At 39.5% G+C, this 18,729-nt stretch overlaps 1 protein-coding gene across 1 annotated transcript in view; it reads right to left on the bottom strand.

Moving 5' to 3' along the window:
• The window catches only part of CEP128 (centrosomal protein 128), a 396,464-nt gene that overhangs the window by 63,721 nt on the left and 314,014 nt on the right, over positions 1 to 18,729 (bottom strand). Inside the window, exon 20 of the mRNA XM_080808359.1 lies at positions 9,670 to 9,719. Coding sequence (XP_080664485.1) covers positions 9,670 to 9,719 — 50 coding nt within the window. The remainder of the gene's footprint in view (positions 1 to 9,669; positions 9,720 to 18,729) is intronic.

Genomic DNA, 18,729 nt, shown 5'->3' with positions numbered 1-18,729 from the left:
ATGCTTATTACTCATTCCTTCAGCTCATTTTAGGTTTATCACTTTTTGCACAATTTAAAATTTATGCAAATGTTTTCAATGTTGCCTTTAATTTTTGCCAGAATATTTTGAACCTGGTTTAAAACTGAAATTAAAGAAGCCCAAGGAGGGCTTTAATAACAAATTTCTTTGGTCTGTTTATTTAAAACATGATGAATAAGCAAAAAGAAAAGGTGTAGAATGGAAAAAGGAAAATGAGCCCTTCTCCTTCCTAGAAGTATTTGAGATTACCGGATTGTTCATAATCTTGCACCAGAAATTAAAATCTTCCCCACATGCCAACAGCCAAGTACACACAGGTACACACACTCTCTCTCCCTCTCTCTCTCTCACACACACACACACACACATACACACACACCAGTTGCCATGTATATGAAAGCCTAGAGTCTAAAGGTTTGTAATAGTTTTAAAGTTAATAGAAGAGCAGTAAGGACTTTCACTAATATTAGTCCCCAGTATTGCCTGATTCATTTAGTGCACTTTCAACAAATCATTTAGCTTCTTATAGTCTTTTTCTTGGGAAGATAAGGGGTGAGTTAGTAGTTTACCACACTAAATACTTAATATGTCTTTTAACGAATCATTCTCCTGGGGGGGGGGGGAGAAGAAAGATGGAAGAAATTCTAAGGAAAGGCCAAGAACCCAAAGAAACAAACAAACAAAAAAAGTGTGGAAGTTCTTTTCTCCATAACCTCTGGAGACATTTCAGTGCAAGAGTACAGAAGACAGGGAGATTCTAGTCTACGTACTAGCCCATCCAACTGCTGGCTGAACCAGCTACAAATGTTTGTGTCCCTCCCTCCAAAATTCACAGGTTGAAATCCTAATCCCCAAAGTGACATCAGGAGATGGAGCCTTTAGCAGGTGACTGACTGGTCATGAGGGTAGATCTGTCATGAATGGGATGGTGCCCTTAGAAAAGATTCAAGAGTGTTCCATCTGCTCTTCTCCTGTTATGACGCAGGAAGTGGGCCAGATACTAAAGGCAGGTACTGAATCTGCCTTGATCTTAAGACTACTTGACCTCCAGAACTAGGAGAAATACATGTTTCTCGTTTAAGCTACTCAGTCAATGGTAGTTTTGTTACCGCAGCTCAAACGGAAGACACATGATTCTTTATCCAAAGTCTGAGGTCTATCCAGCGGTGTGACTGAGAAGAATAAGCAGATACACATAAAGGAGAGTGGTCTTGAAGTGATTGTTTAAATTGCGAGCCAAATGAAACTGCCCCAAATTGTGAGGTGACAGTTGACTCTCGAAACGTGGCAAAAACTCCCAGACAAGCTCAACACTGCAAAACATCATAACATGCTTAGGTGGTTTTCATTTTTCCGGAGAAAACATAAGCTGTTCTTTCATCAGCCCCAGTGTTCATGGGGCCCAGAATTCAGACTCTGACAAAGGCACTAAGGGTTATTTTCTGGAAGTGTTGCATTTCATGGAGTGAACTCCAAAGGGGTTGGTATATGGAGACACATAAAATAAATTCCCCCCTTGTGGGAAAATTTATGAAATTTGTAACACACACTTGGCTCATTTAACTTTACCAAGTTTTTAGAAAACTTTGTCACAGAGTAAAATTTGGGCACTTGAACTCAAAAATCACACTTTATATTTGCATTTTAAAAATGTTTCCAGAGGGCGTCTATTTTTTTTTTTTTTAGAGGCTCTTGTAGACCCTTGACTCAAAGGAGACTCCGGAATCCTGAAGACTCGAGCTTTGCATCTCTTTGGATAAACAGAACCAGACATATTTTCATATTTCTCTTATTCTCCAAAGAAAATGATCTAGTCACTCAACGTCCATACATTCGGACATAGACTACTTACTTCACTTTCAGGGACTCTTACTTTCCAGTTTTATTGCCATAAATTTGGAACTAAAATTAAGTTGCCAATTTTAGGTAAAATAGAGTGATAAAATTTAATGGCCATTAAAATTTCAAGTGGAATCGATTTTACTGAGCTTGGTTCCCTGTTCTCCTGAGGCCTCTTGACATACTAAATGGAAGTGTGCAAATCTAATTGGCTAAGACCCGGCTTGACCCTAATACAGACTGCTAACGTTTTATCTCTGTGGAGACCTCATACTGAATTTAAGCTTGGTAAGCTTCTTTTTGAGAAAATAAGAGATTTGAATGCGCCATTAAGTCAGCTAGTCCTCCAAGTGGCAGTGTTGCCCAATCCTCCATCCCCCAGAAGCACCCATGTTTTGCTTGGTTTATGTCATTGCTTACAACAGTTATTATTTTTTTTTTTTATATACCATATATTGGAAAAAGAAAGAGAGACAAAGTGATTTGCCTACATTCTTGCATCTTGGAAAGAATACGTACGTCCGTACGTTTGATTTCTAGAGGTATGGAAGTTGTATTTTAACTCTCATGGGTCACCGTAAGGAGGAGCAGGATACTGCATTTACCTTCTAGTTTAATAAACAATCAACCATAAGATCTCAATTTATTCAAATTGGGACTTCTAAAAATGTACTTTAGTACCTCCCAAGCAAATCAGAATTTCTGGGGCAATTTAAGAATTGCTTAAATGAATCCTTCAGTTCTAGAGAACCAGTGTTAGCACACAGCATCCGACTTCCCCCTTACTTTCCTTTCTAAATTAACTCAGGGATTCTTCACGGCCCCCTCTCTGCATTTGTACCCATAATCTCTAAAATCCCCAAATCACTGGGTGGTTTGAAAATACAGGCTCTGGGCACTGTACATTCAGAAGAAGAAGAAATGACTGACAGCAAAATTACAGAAATTATCCAGTTGGTCTGTCATTAGCTCAGCTTACCACATGGTTGTAGAGCCAGAGGACTGGCCATCTACGGGGACTACTGAGATGTTGATGCATGATCCTGCTAGCCTCAACCACGGCAATTTTTTTACCCACATCAGCTTTTTGTCTTTGGTGTTTTTCTTGCCCAGTTTATTTCCAACAATGGATCTGCCAACTCTACACTGGAACTCTTTTTCATAGTATAATACCCCTATATTAATATTTATTAGATTTCCACAAGAACTAAGAAATTTCTGTTCTATTTTCCCTCAAACACCATGCTGTCATAGTTTACTCCATAAGTAGCTGAAATGAAGTAATGGCTGAGGAAAAGATTATCTTCTCCTTCCGCTCGTTTCAAATGCTTTTACCTAAGCACGACTGAGGTGACAAAAACAAAATCAAACACCTATCCCTCCTCTCCCAAAACATTTCTAAAAAATAAATCAAGTCCTTCAAATGGAAGGTTCCAGGCTATTTTTAAAACTACCTGGGAGAGAAATTAAATATAATTATGGGTCATCTGAAAAACAGCATGTCAGTGATGCCACTTTAATATCCTTCAAGGGCATATGTAGCTTCTGGAATGTCTCAAAAAAATGTACATTACTTAAAAAAACCCCATAAACCCAATGTTTTTAATTAAATGAAGGATTCAGTTCATTTCTAATGAAAATCCTGATACTAAAGAAAGTGTCCAGAAATACTGGTGACATTTACAAATCCTACAACTAAAACATTTCCTTTTCCCTCTTAAATAATGAGATTAATGTTCAAATTCAATCATATAATCAATTTCATTATTGCCACAATGTAACTTTTTCTACTGTTTCATTATAATTAGTAGCTATCCAAAGATGTAACACTTCCATTAGCATAATCTAACTAAAATCTGAATTTAAAATTATGGTTGCCCAAGGAAAGAGCAAGGAGGGTCGGACAGAGGGAGAGGATGACTCTGGGAGGGCACAGGGACATTTACCACTTTATCCCAGTATGCGGTGCCATGCCTGGTATGCAGGAGATGCAAATGCATAGTGTGTGGAATTAATATTTATGGAAGATCTGCCAGGCACCAAGGTTTGTTTATGCATTTCCTATCCCAATTAATCCTCTTAATAGTCCTATGAAGTATTATTACTGTCTCCAACTTATAGATACGGATATTGCTTTAAGATGACCTGAGTATGGGGGCTCCTTACCTATATTGTACAATTGTACAATTTCCTTCTGGCTTAAAGCATTGTCATTGAAGAGTGAGATGAGATTCTCTTTTTTATTTTATTTTATTTTATTTTTTTTGCCTATATGCCCGGAGTGTCTAAAGAATTTCTTCTTTCTCTTTAAAAACCAATAATTTGGGGCACCTGGGTGGCTCAGTGGGTTAAGCCTCTGCCTTCGGCTCAGGTCATGATCTCAGGGTCCTGGGATCGAGCCCCGCATCTGGTGCTCTGCTCAGCAGGGAGCCTGCTTCCCCCTTTCTCTCTGCCTGCCTTTCTGCCTACCTGTGATTTCTGTCTCTCAAATAAATAAAATCTTAAAAAAAAAAAAAAGACCTGAATACGACTTAGTAAAACAGGAAAGTGAATAGGAAAATCATGTTCATAATCATCTATTTTTATCTTATTTGAAATAAAATGAAGTGAGATGACTCTAAGTCAGCAAAGAGGGGAGGGACATAAGTGTTTTTGAGATAGTCTGCTTAGTGACTGTCACAGGTAGTGATTTGCAGCTTTTTGTGACTAGGCATGATACTCTTGTGGTGTGATTTGCATTCTGGGGTTCACAAAGCAAGAAACTGATGGAAGGTGAACCAGATAGGTTGGTACTTTAAAAAATGAAAACAAAGGGGCGCCTGGGTGGCTCAGTGGGTTAGGGCCTCTGCCTTCGGCTCAGTCGTGATCTCAGGGTCCTGGGATCGAGCCCCGCATCGGGCTCTCTGCTCAGCAGGGAGCCTGCTTCCCCCTCTCTCTCTGCCTGACTATCTGCCTACTTGTGATCTCTGTCTGTCAAATAAATAAATAAAATCTTTAAAAAAAATAAAAAATGAAAACAAAAAGCAATAGCAGCACCTACAATTAACAGTCATCACAAGAAAGATGACAGTCATTGAATATTTTTCAACTAAACTGAGGAAAATGGATTACCTTTTGTGTCTATTTAAAATGTTTCAGCTGATCTCAGAGTGTCTTAATAGAGAAGGGATTTGTTTGTCTCACCATCCCTCAAACCCTTATGCAAACAGGACTCTGGTGTGGTACCACACATTTAGAGTCAAAGACAATACTCTGTTTTTAAGAACAGGGCACAATGTAACTGCAAATGAACGTCATACACACACACACACACACACACACACACACACACACACACAGAAAATATTAACCTCCAGTGAAGAATTTTGGTAATTACCAACTGTATTATAGAAATCACTGTCAAATATGTTTGTCTCCACTGTTTGTGATTCCTCTTAAGATTGAAAATATTCTCCTCGCTGCTGCCTGCCTCCCTCACCATTATATCCTCTTCCTTTGCCACTGATAACTACAACTTGTGCCAAATTACTCACTTATTGACCTTTTGGTTCAATACTACATTCAAAGAAGGAGGGGGAATAGAGCAGGATAGTGAAAGCGGGTGTGTGTGTATATGTATACACAGGAATGCTAGAGCCTAGGAGCTCTTTCCTCCAAATGTTTTTAAACAGAAAATGACCTGTAGGACAAGGATGGTTTTTGTTTTTTAACGGGCAGACCTTCTGAAGACCAGAAACAGGTGCTAAATCAGAGTCCGGTAGGTGTATTCATTTGTTTATTTGATCAACAAAAATTTACTGAGTCCCTAACTATGGTGAGGCACTGTGCTAAATAGTAGATATTTGGGAACATGAAAGACAAGAGTGACTGCATAGGTATGATAGGAAATTACCGCTTACTGTATGGTAAATTTTAATTTTAAAACTTAAGCCCCTTAGCTAGGGGGATTCAAGGATTTATTTACTCGGTTTTATTATTTTTCCCTTGAAATATGCTTTGCTACACTTCATGACAGTATGCCCTCCTGAAGTTATTTTCTCTATGTCTTAGACTGCTTTGCAAGATTTTCATCCTTAGCTTAAAACTTAAATGTGAATGTTCCCTGTAGTTCTGGCCTGTTCTCTTCTCTTTATTTTACATACTTCCCCTGGGGCATCCTCACTGCTCCTATGACTTTTTTTCCCCCCAAGGTAAGCTATACACCCAACACCGGGCTCCAACTCACGACCTCAAGATCAAGAGTTGAACTCTCTCTCCATCTACCGAGTCAGCCAGGCATCGCACTCCTATGACTGTTAGTATCATCTATAAGATATGGAGACCAACCTGCTGACAACAAAATCTGCATGTCCAATTCACACACCTTCTGAGCTCTAGACTCATGTAGGAACCCCCTCCTGACACTGCCACCTGGATGTTTCAAGGCACCCAAACTGAAAATATTAAAAGTTGAACTAATCAGCTTCCTTTTCTCTCACTGACTAGCACAACCATCCATGAAGTGGCCCAATCAAGAAATCCAGGAGTCATTCTTAGCCCCGTCCGTTTTACTTCCTAACAACCAATCTCAAAGTTCCATGGAATTGTAGATCTTAAAATACATTAAGAAACTACCCACTCCTCTTCATGCTCTCTCTCTCACCCAATCCAGGTCACTATCATCTCTTGTCAAAACTCCCACAAACATCTGCTTAAATGTTCTCTCTGGTTTTAATCTTACCTGCACCCAGTTATTTTGGACTTTATAGCCAGTTAGTTACCCATTAAAAAAAAAAAAAATGAAGATTTGAGGCAGCTGGGTGGCTCAGTCAGTTAAGCTTCTGTGTCAGGCTCCTTGCTCAGTGGGGAGTCTGCTACTCCCTCTCCCTCTACCCCTCCCCACTGCTCTCTCTCCAATAAATAAATAAAATCTTTTTTAAAAAATGAAGATTTGATCATATTGTTCTCTTGTTTCAAATTCTTAATTCTTCAAACTCTTGCTTCAAACTCTTAACTGGTTTCCCACATACTAAGAGTAAGGGTCTTTCTATCTTCTTCACACTGCCTACGACTTATTTTTACTCCAAACTTGCCAGGGTGAACTCCTAGTTATCATTTCAATATTGGCTTCCTTTGGGAAATCTACTTGGTTTGCCATTCTACCCCCATCTTACCCTACCCACCGCCTTCAACCTCCTACTCTTCCACCCAACTTATCTTATATCTCCACCAAATAAAGGCAGGTGTTCTTATTATATGTTCCCACAGTGACTTGCACATCCCCTCTAATATCTAATCCCCTCTAATAATATTTATTATTATATAACAGATACCTTCCCAGGGCAGGAAGGCATCAGTAGAAACAGCTTGCCTTTGTATCCCTAGCACTCAGTACGGTTAGTGCCTTGCCCAGAAATGGTGCTCAACAAGTATTTGTTCAATGAGTATGTGAAACATCTTTTATTTGAAGAAAGCTGGAAAGGGTATAGAGATAAACACCCCCTATCCTCAAGGAGGATGACATTAAATACAGAAGGTCTGTTATACATAATTATATGATGATAATGAGTAAATAAAACTGACTCCAATTTGGATACATGGGGATTTGTTAACATTGTAAATTGGAATTAAATATTTAGCTCTCCCTCCTAGGATAATCTAATCCACACTAAACACTTCTGGAAGACAGTTTTATGATTTTATATTAAGATGAGAAAATAGGCACAGCAAAGTTAATTGAGGTACTCAAAGTTGCCCAGAAGCAGAGCCAGTATTAAAATTCAAAGTCATCAATTTCCAATCTTTTGCTATCATTTTTTAAAAACTGTTTTTTGTCTTTCACTCCTTGAAGTTCTACTGTGTGATTGTAGGACTTCAACCTAAATACTTTTTTTTTTTTTAAGATTTTATTTATTTGACAGAGGGAAAGAGAGAGAGCACAAGCAGGGGGAGCAGCAGGCAGAGGGAGAGGGAGAAGCAGTCCCCGCACTGGAGCAGGGAGCCCGACACGGGGCTTGATGCCAGGACCATGAGATCATGACCTGAGCTAAAGGCAAATGCCTAATGATTGAGCCACCCAGGAGTCCCTCAACTTAAATACTTTGATAGTCTTCTCAAAACTATCACCTGCAATATTTATAATATGAATACAGAAATTCAGGAATATAGGTCTTTTCAATGAATTTTCCTCTAGTGTTAAAATGAAAGGTTTTCTGTGCTGTGTCTCTGCACTCTTGTGTACTCTCAGAGGTGTCAGTTTCTTTGTTCTTAATAGACTGTTACTATTAGGCACTAATTGTCACTACAAAGTGCCAGCATTAAACTTTCCTGCTGTTGGACATCATACTGGATACTCTACATCTATCAGTGCCCACAGTTAGTTGGCTGGTGCATTCTATTGCACTCGCTGGACATTTTGGTAGGAAATGCTGCCAGTTCTTAAATATTTGACAAGCAAGAGAGGCTATTCAATTTAACAGGATTACTGGTTCCAACATTTGTATTGTGAGAGAAGTAAACTCAAAAAGGTTGGTGCTGTCATTTCAAAAGCCCATATATGTACTATCTACTCAATAAATTTGTTTACATGTGTTATTCTGACAAATATAATGCATAACCAAAGTGCTTCTGAAAGACTTTATTACCTTTTCAATATATACATTTGGTATACATGGAAGCTTTGCTTTTCTTGATTCTGATAGTAATTTCTCAGACATAGACACAGTGACTATACACTTGAGATTTTTCCTAGCCCCAGATAGGACCAACCAGGGCTGTTTCTTTTTAACCTGACTATAGTTCAAGCTGTTAAATAAATCCAATCTGTACATAACTGTGGCCAATACATGCCACTTTTATTAGGGATATAGAACTATCTTCTTCTTCATTTTTAGATCAATAATACAATTTTCCTTTAACAAATACACCATTAAATAGAAGAAACCCCAATTATAGAACATTTCTCTCACTCTTTGGGCTTCGCTTGACCGGTCCTTCATTTGCCAGAAGCAAAAACCTCTACCTCTAAAGCATTCAAGCCAGCTCATTATATCACTCTCCAGTCCTGCCTTGCAGCTTCTATGCCCAGGAAGAACTCTAAATGTCCAAAGTATTTACTGTTCTTAATCCCCAGCATGACGTTAAGTGAATTGGTTCTGTCATGTGAGTATAACTGATTATGTTTCCCCTAATAAAGATAGACACTTGAGTTACCCATCTGCAAGTGAGCCCAATGTAAAAGGAAGAGAGAACTACCACTGTCAGATGCCAAGTTAACATCACTTGCTCATACCATGGAACTGTCAATTAAAATTCTAGAGTAATCTTTCAAACACAATTTTCCAGTCTAAGAACTACGTATAAATCCACAGTGACTTAAGAGGCATACAAGGTGAAGTCTTGAGCTCCATGTATGTGTTAATATTCTTGGTTGGTCATCGGTAGATGACATTCATGGAGCCAGAATTCTCTTGACTTTCACTTGAAATGCAGATTCCATTAATTCATCCTCATTCATCAGCCCTGTTTTTTGGGGAAATGACTTTGCAAAGATGTTGCTTTCATTTCTTAACGCTGCGGTTCCTATTAAGCTATACCAAGGAATAAAGGTTCCTTTCAAGAGTAGCACAGGGGCTGACTGGGCCTCCTGCTTTAGGAGATTATAAATATTCTCACACACTTCTAAAAGGAAGCAAATTCTAACTTGGGCTTTAACATTCTGACATGTTTTTCACTCCATTTGTCAGTGGTCTGAACGTGGTAACGATAAAGGCTAACAGGGTAAAAATAAATGTTTTTATCCCAAGGATAAAATTCTGTTGGAGAATTTACCTGCAAAGATTCCACCTCTTCATCTTTCCTGTGGGTCTCCTCCAGGAGATCTATAAGAAAGCAAAATGCCCATCAAGATAACATTGCCTCTTAGTATCAAACCCAATGTAGTCAGGAGCATGTAAAAACTGTTGCCTGGGGGGCACCTGGGTGGCTCAGTGGGTTAAAGCCTCTGCCTTCGGCTCAGGTCATAATCCCAGGGTTCTGGGATCAAGCCCCACATCAGGCTCTCTGCTCAGCAGGGAGCCTGCTTCCTCCTCTCTCTCTGCCTGCCTCTCTGCCTACTTGCGATCTCTATCCATCAAATAAATAAATAAAATCTTAAAAAAAAAAAAACTGTTGCCTGGAAAGAGAATTTAATGTTTAAGTGTGAAAAGGGATGTCAAAGAAATGCCCTCTGATGCTAACAGAGGAGATGGGGCAGAGATCTGGACTCTGCCAATCCTGAGCTAGCTGAGAAGCCCTGGGAGGTCTGGACTCTGGTGAAGGGACCAGAGAAGAAGGCCAACTAATTTACAAATCCAAAATCATATCAATATTTTAGGAATTTGGCCCACTGTTTATGTAACTCTGAAGTAACACAAAATTTTCTTTAAAAAAAAAAACTTCCTTTTCTCTTTAATGAAAAATTAGAAACAAACCATTTGCTCTTAAAATAAGATCCCAAGCCAAACTCCACCTCCAGAATCCATTTTTATAACCAAATTAAAACATCCTGGAATAATGGGTGTTATTAATGGAAGTAGAACACCACCTTCACTGTAAAGGCATATTAATTATCATTTCACGCTGAGAAGGTGGGAAGCACTAAAGCTACATCTGATCAAGAGCTTAGCATCATCATCTCAGAGAAATTAGTGACTAGAAGCAAAGGTAGTCAACTGAAGAGAGTCCTGTCTAAATGCATGCATATAGCCATGGTATCTCGGTGCCCTACATTAATTTACAAACTTGCTATAAAGGAAAATATATTTGGCAAGCAGAATTTTCTGCCTGCAGCTATACCACCCTGTGCTATGATCTTATTAGATCTCACAGACCTAAAGAGGGCTGGGCTGAGTCAGAAGTTGGATGAAAACAGGCAAGAAACACCTACAGCAGTGCACATTAATATAAGCATTTGCCTTGCTCTGTGATTGATGGAGCTCACCAAGAGGCTGTGCTGCATAAAAGGAAAATATAACTTACAGAAATTCAATATATATCTCAGAAAGGCAAATGCAAATGTTTTTAGCAAGTGCTATACTACATACAGCAGGAAGCAATACTACAGTGAGTAGCCAAGGCACGCGGCTATAGGTCATAAGTGAACAGGCAATACGCTGGAACTTAGGAGAGCTGGCAGATGGTAGGACTGTTGGTGAGACTGCATGGCTAATTCAGCCACAGAAGAGTCACATACAATCCCCTCAAGACAGGATGTACTGGGATTCAGGAGAACGGTGATTTTTGCTCCATATCCCATAGGGGTGGATTTTGGCTCCCAAACCTCCCCTAATGAGGGTAAGGCCTATAAAGTGAGAGGAGAAAGTCAAGGCATTAGGCTGCATTTTAGAAGGTCTTTGGTTGGCATAGCAGGTTCTTTAGCTACAAAAAAACCAACTTGGGGGTGGCAGATTGTTTCAGAGCCTTCAAAAATTCCTCACCCTGAATCCTTACTCAGATGCATTGTGACACTGCAGCTGCCGCCTTGAGGAGGTCACACTCATCTACTTTCTACATGTCACCTCTGGCCCAGCCTCCTGACTTGACTGGCTAAACAGACTACAGCAGAATCTGTGCTCAACTGCACTGAGAGTTCAAGAGGCCTTGCGCATTTCACTTTCCCACTTGGAACTCTCTCACCACCATAGAACAAGGCCAGGACAACCTGTTGGATGACAAGGGCCCGGGACTCTTCCCACCTATGACACCCTGCAGTTTGCCTTAACTGGCAGCTAGCAAATGCCCAGAAGCACAGTTGTTAACTGGCTTGAAGATGATTATGGATGACTTAGAAGGGGAGCTCAAGAGATACCAAACTGCCCAGTGAGCCCAGGGTCAATCCCAACTCACAGAATCAGGACCTGTATACATGGAATTGGGGATGCTTTGGTACCCAGCACTTGCTAACCTACAGCAACCATTTGTTAACTGTACATGAAGCATTCAGAATTTATTAGAGGGACATAAGAGTAACTAACAGATGCAGGGGAAAGAGGAGCCAGACTCTACAGAGAATAACAGCTGATCTGGGACGGTAGGGATGTAAGTATCATGAACTAATGGGCATTTTATCCTGGGTGCCTCTAGTCTTTGTGTCATTCCACTCTGGGTGAAATTCCAGAAAGAGAAATGCTAATGAGCCTAGCTTAGATCTCTTGTCTACTGACTGGCTAGGGGAAAGGATGGCGCACTTCCACTGATAACCCCAAAAGGATTAGATGAAGAATAGAAAGGATAGCTTCTAAATGAAAGACCAGGGAACTGTTAAAAGAAGAAGGAATAGGGATCAGACAGGCTAAAAACAAGTTTCAGTAAATTGTGTCTTTAGCACAACTCTCTTGAATAGTCACAAGATATAAAATCACTACTGTGTCCCTATGTGAACATGGCCATTTTGATTCACTACTTCTGGATATTAGAAGGTTCTCTGAGCTAGGCCCCCTGTACTGAATTACATCGTTTATGGTACACTGGACTTGGGAGTGATGGATAGTAGGGTCCACTAACCATCAAAGAAAACTGATCTTGTTCCTCCAAACTCCACTTGGTACATCAAACACCAAACACCTTTGCTAAAACATAGCAGATAAATAATGGGTACTGTATCTCTTGTACAATCAAATTCAACTCACAGATTTTTTTTTTAAGATTTTATTTATTTTATTTGACAGAGAGAGAGATCACAAGTAGGCAGAGAAGCAGGCAGAGAGAAGGGGGAAGCAGGCTCCCCGCTGAGCAGAGAGCCCGATGCGGGGCTCGATCCCAGGACTCTGAGATCATGACCTGAGCCAAAGACAGAGGCTTAACCCACTGAGCCACCCAGGCGCCCCTCAACTCACAGATTTAATAAGATTATAAATGTAAAGATGTATAAATGTAAAGATGTTCAGTTACCCTCAGAATTTCATAGAATTATTGCAATTTAAAAATTATGTTCTCAATTTCTCTAAATATATGGAGGTTATGCTGTTTTTCCAAAAAGGGTAGTACCAATTGGAATGCTTAATTTTCGACAACTGAACAAAAAAAAACTACAACTGGCATTTCAAATATAGAACTTCTAGACTTTTGGGAAGGATGGTAGAGTAGGAGAACTCTAAGCTCACCTCATCCCACAGCTACCGCTAGATAAGGCCCACATCAGTGTAAATAACCCAGAAGATGATTCAAAGACTGGTAGACCAGACGTTTCACAGCTAAATGTAGAGAAGAGGCCACGTGGAAGAGGATAAGAAGCACAGAGATGCTGTTGGGAGCTAAATAGACCCTCAGACTGTCCTCAGGAGGGAGGACAACTTGGGCACAAAGAGGGGAAAGAAACAGACCCTCACAGCAGGCACCCCAGGCATAGGGAGCCCGCACAGGGGAGAAGGAATCCCTGTGACATTTGACTCCGAAAACTAGAGGCGCACAATTTCAGAAGTTCTTACAATCAGTGGCACTTAACACCTGGAACTTTAAAAATAATCACCCTGGGCTCTGGGAGAGCCAGGAAGGTGAGAGGATACTAAGTCTCTACCCTTAAAGAGACAGCACAACGAAGGGCCTTGTGGAGCTACAGCCCAGAAGCACCAGTCAGAAAAATGCCTGGATATATGGGAAAGAGATCTGTTTACTAAAGTCAGAGTGTGAGCTGGAGGGGCAGGGATCATTGGGCAACTTCTCTAAGAAGAAAAGAGTTGATGGGCATCATTTCCCTTCCCCTAGCCCCCAGCCTAGACACACAGACACCTGTGTGAACCACAAGGTGCCAATGCTTGCTACCTAACTTGCTAGCAGTGTGCCCTGCAGACAGGAGCTGCCCCCTCTAGCTAAGCCTCAACTCAAGCCCGGAGTAGGACCAGACTGTCCTGCTAACAACACGGGGACTAAACCCTGTCCACACAGGCAAAAATTGGTAGAATTCCCTTCTGAAGCCACAAGCTTATATTAGCCTGGTTCTTTCCAGGCTGTATTTTCTACTATGCCAAAGGAACGTGTACAACAGCAAAGCTGGTGAAGAAGAAAGCAGAGCCAAGAGACCGAGTAGGCTGAGGACAAGATTGACCTTTGCCTGAAGCCCACATAACTCTGGAACTTCTAACTCTCTTCTTTCCCTGCCTCCGTCTCTTCTTCTCTCCCTATTTTCCTTCCTTTCTTTTTTCTTTCCATCTTTCTCTTCCTTTCCTCCCTTCCTTTCCTTCTTGCTTGTACTTAAATTAGGTTTAGTTGGATTGCTGTCAGTTTTAAAAGTCTCTGGTAGTCCGGCTGTATTGAGCTTTCTTATTTATTTGGAAACTTGGAGAACTCAGAATTGACAAAAATGTTCTATTTTACAGTGAGCACTTCATTCTACAATAAATCAAGACACGAGGCTCAAAGAAGGCAAATGATTTGCTTGAGATTCCCTAGTTAGTCTAAAGCCCCAGCTAGAGCTTTGCTCTCCTTGCAATCCTAGGGCAATCTTCCTGCCATATATATCACGTCCTGCTCTCATCTGTAACCCCCTTTACTTAATTGTACCTTCCTTAATACTATTATTTTTTTAAATGCACATGTTTGTATTCCTCTGATTTCCTTCAGGAGTTCTCTGATGTCAACGATCAGGGCTCCGATGTCTTCACATCCATATCCTCCCTAACTACTACCTCTCTACCTTTGCTGCTTAACGTGGATCCCCCAAATTGTCTCCTCCTCTACATCACTGCTCTATGCAATTGTTCACTTGTTAGGTCCCTTGTTTGCATACATGCATTTGGGATGATGAACAGGGTTATTAAGCTGTGCTGATAAAATATGGCCACTGGGCTTTGCTGAGAAGCAACTACTTCGCTGCAAACACAAGAGCAAAGAATATAGGTGAGGCCTCTGGACAGCTGCAGTGATAGAGGCCGGGACGACAGGGTGTGATTAGTGCATCTCGTTATAACGAGCAATCTTGTTTGTTGTTTGGTCTTGCCAGCTTTAGAACGAATGATCAGCACGGAGAAGTGGAAGGGTCTGCCCTGTTCCCTTGCACACCACTGGCATGTTCCTGTTTTGCTTTATTATTCTCTGGTTTACTGTTCAATACAAACAGCAAGTCAACTGCCATGCAAATTGCTGTGGCTAAATGTGCTTCCATCAACATGAGTTCATGAAAGATTTTTCTTTCTTTCTTTTTTCTTTTTTTTTTTTGGTGAAAAGGGCAGCAGTCCTGCCTGTTTTCCTTGGACTGGCTCCAACTCTTTAAATGAGCTGATACTAACTCATTAGGACATACAGTTATTAGAGTAAAAAATACCATTAAAAAAAAACAGGCTATTATGGATGAGAATGGGAAAACCCAGTTGTGTTGTTTTGTTTTGTTCCACTTTGCATTTCTCTGGCACATTCAGGGTAATATATCATGACCATGTTTTTGGCTAAGATGGTCTTGTACTACTTTCTTCACAGTTTTTGCAACTAGTGGTCTGGCTGTTTAAGGAGGTTTGACACTTTTTTATGTTGATTCTGTATCCTGGTAGCCAAGGAACAGATAGGTTGTTTGTTTATTTGCTTTTAAAAGGAGAATCATGGCAAGCTGTACATGAGCAACCCATCTCTCTAGCAACTTGACCCTTGACAGAAAGGTTGGAGATCAAGTTTAGAAATGAGTAGATTTTCTCCCTTAACCTTTACTATAAAATATCTCCACCCAGCTGGTCATGGACAGAAAGTTATAGAAACAAGGGTTTCAGACACAGCAACATGTATAATTGCAGCACTGGACAGAGGAGCATTGACAACAGAATATGGCAAATTAATGATTACAGAGAAAAGCATTTAACTTCTGGCTCCTATACCTCACTTAGTAATCAGTGTTCCTATTCAGTATTACTCTGAGTCCTGCCATTTACCTAAAACAATAGGTAGTGTAAATTCTCAAAAGAATGTAAGCTTTTAAAAAAGTAAGTCTGTGGGCCCCTGGGTGGCTCAGTAGGTTAAAGCCTCTGCCTTCAGCTCAGGTCATGATCTCAGGGTCCTGGGATCGGGCTCTCTGCTTAGTGGGGAGCCTGCTTCTCCCTCTCTCTCTGCCTGCCTCTCTGTCTAATTGTGATCTCTGTCTGTCAAATAAATAAATAAAATCTTAAAAAAAAAAAAGTACACCTGTGTCATTCATCTTTGTGGGGTACAGTTGTGGTATAATAAAATTAATCAAATAAAAGAGTACCTTACAACCTTTCAGAGGTCATAAATGATGGACCTAGTCTCCCATCGTTGTATACTAGAGACATTGGCTACATGCTAAGGACCAGGACCAATTTATCTTTTTTCTTTTTTGGCTTCCTAGTTATTAGAATCATTAATATTTTAGGGACAGAAGGGACCACTGAAATAACCTCATCCGAGGGTTTTCAATCTTTTTTTTTAAACAAGTAGAATTTTGTCTTATGAATAACTCATATACACTTTCAAGTGTATACAGTATATAAATAAATACTGTAATTTAAATAGCTGAAAGGAAGCTTCTCAGGTGAAAGCAGAAGGGAGGACCTGGGGGCCAGCCTGCCGGGGCTCTATTCCTAACCTAGCATCACCCCCTGTGGTGCCACGGTGAAGCTATAAAGCTCCAAATTATGCTGATTGGAAGCCACTGATCTAATCCAACTTCATCACAGTTTATAGATGAGGAGTTCCCAAAGGGCAAAAGCCTCTGTCAGTGTCACACAACTAGTGAACAGATGTGCATGAACCTGAACCCAGGGCTTCTAAACTAAATCAGGGTCCAGTACTTTTTCTCCTGAAAAATTGACTCTCCTCCTCTGTTTTTCAAGATGTATTGAAACGACATATTATTCCAAACTCTATCATAAATGTTTACACATCATCCAATGCCTCCCCAAACTGGAAGAAAACTTTCCTAAAGCAATTTGCATAACAACAATCTGTGAGAAGACCTATAGTTAATTGCTCTGCAAAATGAAATTCCTCAAACCTGGGAGAAGACATCAAAAGATGTGGCTTTGACAGAAAGCAAATACTTAGGACATTTGAAAAGGCAGTTGTTTTTGGCAAAGTGTATGCATCACACAATGTACAGTATATCTCACAAAATAAAACAACAAAAATGTAAGTGAATGGCTGGCAGCTGAATAGTTCCTCTGCTTAATATAATATTTATCAGCAAATTTCTTTTTCTATTCTGTTATACTAGTATAGGTAAATATTTTAAGTGAATAATAATATAATTGTATACGAGCCAAAATACCTTAAAAATAATCAAATGTGTTATTTTTAAATATATGTAAAACACTTAAAATTGTGTCTGATACATAGTAAAAATGATATACACATTAGCTGTTATTATTATTTTAAAAGTTACCCTTCAGTATGCCTGCTAAAGTCAGAAAAATGTGTGAAAAACAATCAGTTACATTTTAAAAAAATACGCAAAAAAAAAGCCCTCAAGTATACTACTTTTAGATTCCATCTATGATTGGTAGCTACATTACTTAGAACTCTGCCATATCTACTGCCACCCACTGGTACATATCTGGATATACCACGATGAGTTAAGAGTTTTCTCATCAGGACTGACCACAGAAAACACACAGATTAAAATAAAGAACAACATTCAAAAAGTATGGCTATCCTCTGTGGTTTGTCTCAGACGCTGAAACAACATACTGGTCTACGGATGGAGCCCAAACAGTCCAATAAATGAAAGGTTTACAATCCACTGTCTGTCTTGGGTATGTGGTAAAACATCCAAATACAGGTACTCATGTTTTATTTGATGTCCATTCATTTCTGGTGAAACTTTCCATCTTGACCACTATAGAGATTTAAAACTTCTTCTTCACAAAACTGCTACCCTATAGAAAACAACACAATAATCTACCCCATTCCATCTCATTCTTGGTGCTGGCTTGGAGAAACACCAAGATGTAGAACAAAACGTTCTGACTCAGCCACCTATTAAGACTTTTATCATTTGTATTAGCAACACAAGCAGAGAAAGTAAGAACATATTCTTTAATAAATAAGTCACTGTTCTAAACTGTCTTGTTCAATGGGCAAAATAAGGAAGAGAAGTTTATAATGAATTATAAACACCACTCCAAGAATAAGTTTCATATGCTCATATCTAGCCATAAAATCATGCTTCTTTTTGCATATACTACCTCTAAATTGTGTTCACTTAACAGAAAGCTTGGCTTTTATATAAATTCCTTAGGTTGGAAGGCAGTTTATCTTAGACCCCATTTTGGTTCTAGACTCATATGGTGCAAGTAAGTATGTAATTTTGGGCTTATAAAAATCCTAGGTTTATGACTTGTTCTTCAAGCATCTTCTGCTTATGGAAGTTACAAAAGTTTGTGCTGGTTTCTTGATGCATCTACTACTCGGCTGGGCATTTCAGACTCCTAGGTCTACTCTACACCTACTCTAAATATCACAGACAAAGTTCTGGAAACCAAATTATCAAGAGTAAATTTTGAAAGCAGTGAGAGAGAAAAAATACTTTAGTTATGGGGGAAAACAATTAGAATGTTAGTGAATTTCTCATTAGAAACCATACAGGTCATAACACATTTTTTAAATGCTGGAACAAAAGAACCAACAACTCAGAATCCCACAAGCAGTGAAATATCCTTCAAGATTGAAGGTGAAATTGAGATAGTCTCAGGAAGAAAAATTAAAGTGAGTTATCAGACCTATGTTAAAACAGTGACTATCAAAAAGAGAGAGAGAGAGAGAGAGAGAGAGAGAAGAACTAATTAACAAAAAGGGAATCTTAAAAAATGAGGAAGAAAGAACACAGTAATAGAAAATACACATAAATCCAACAATTTCCCTCTCCTATTGATTTTTAAAATTATGCTTGATGTTGAAACAAAAAATTGAACACTA

Source organism: Martes martes (assembly GCF_963455335.1).
Source record: "Martes martes genome assembly, chromosome: 7".
Classification (NCBI taxonomy): domain Eukaryota; kingdom Metazoa; phylum Chordata; class Mammalia; order Carnivora; family Mustelidae; genus Martes; species Martes martes.
The sequence above is the reverse complement of the archived record's forward strand: the minus strand, read 5'-3'. Positions and strand labels throughout refer to the sequence as shown.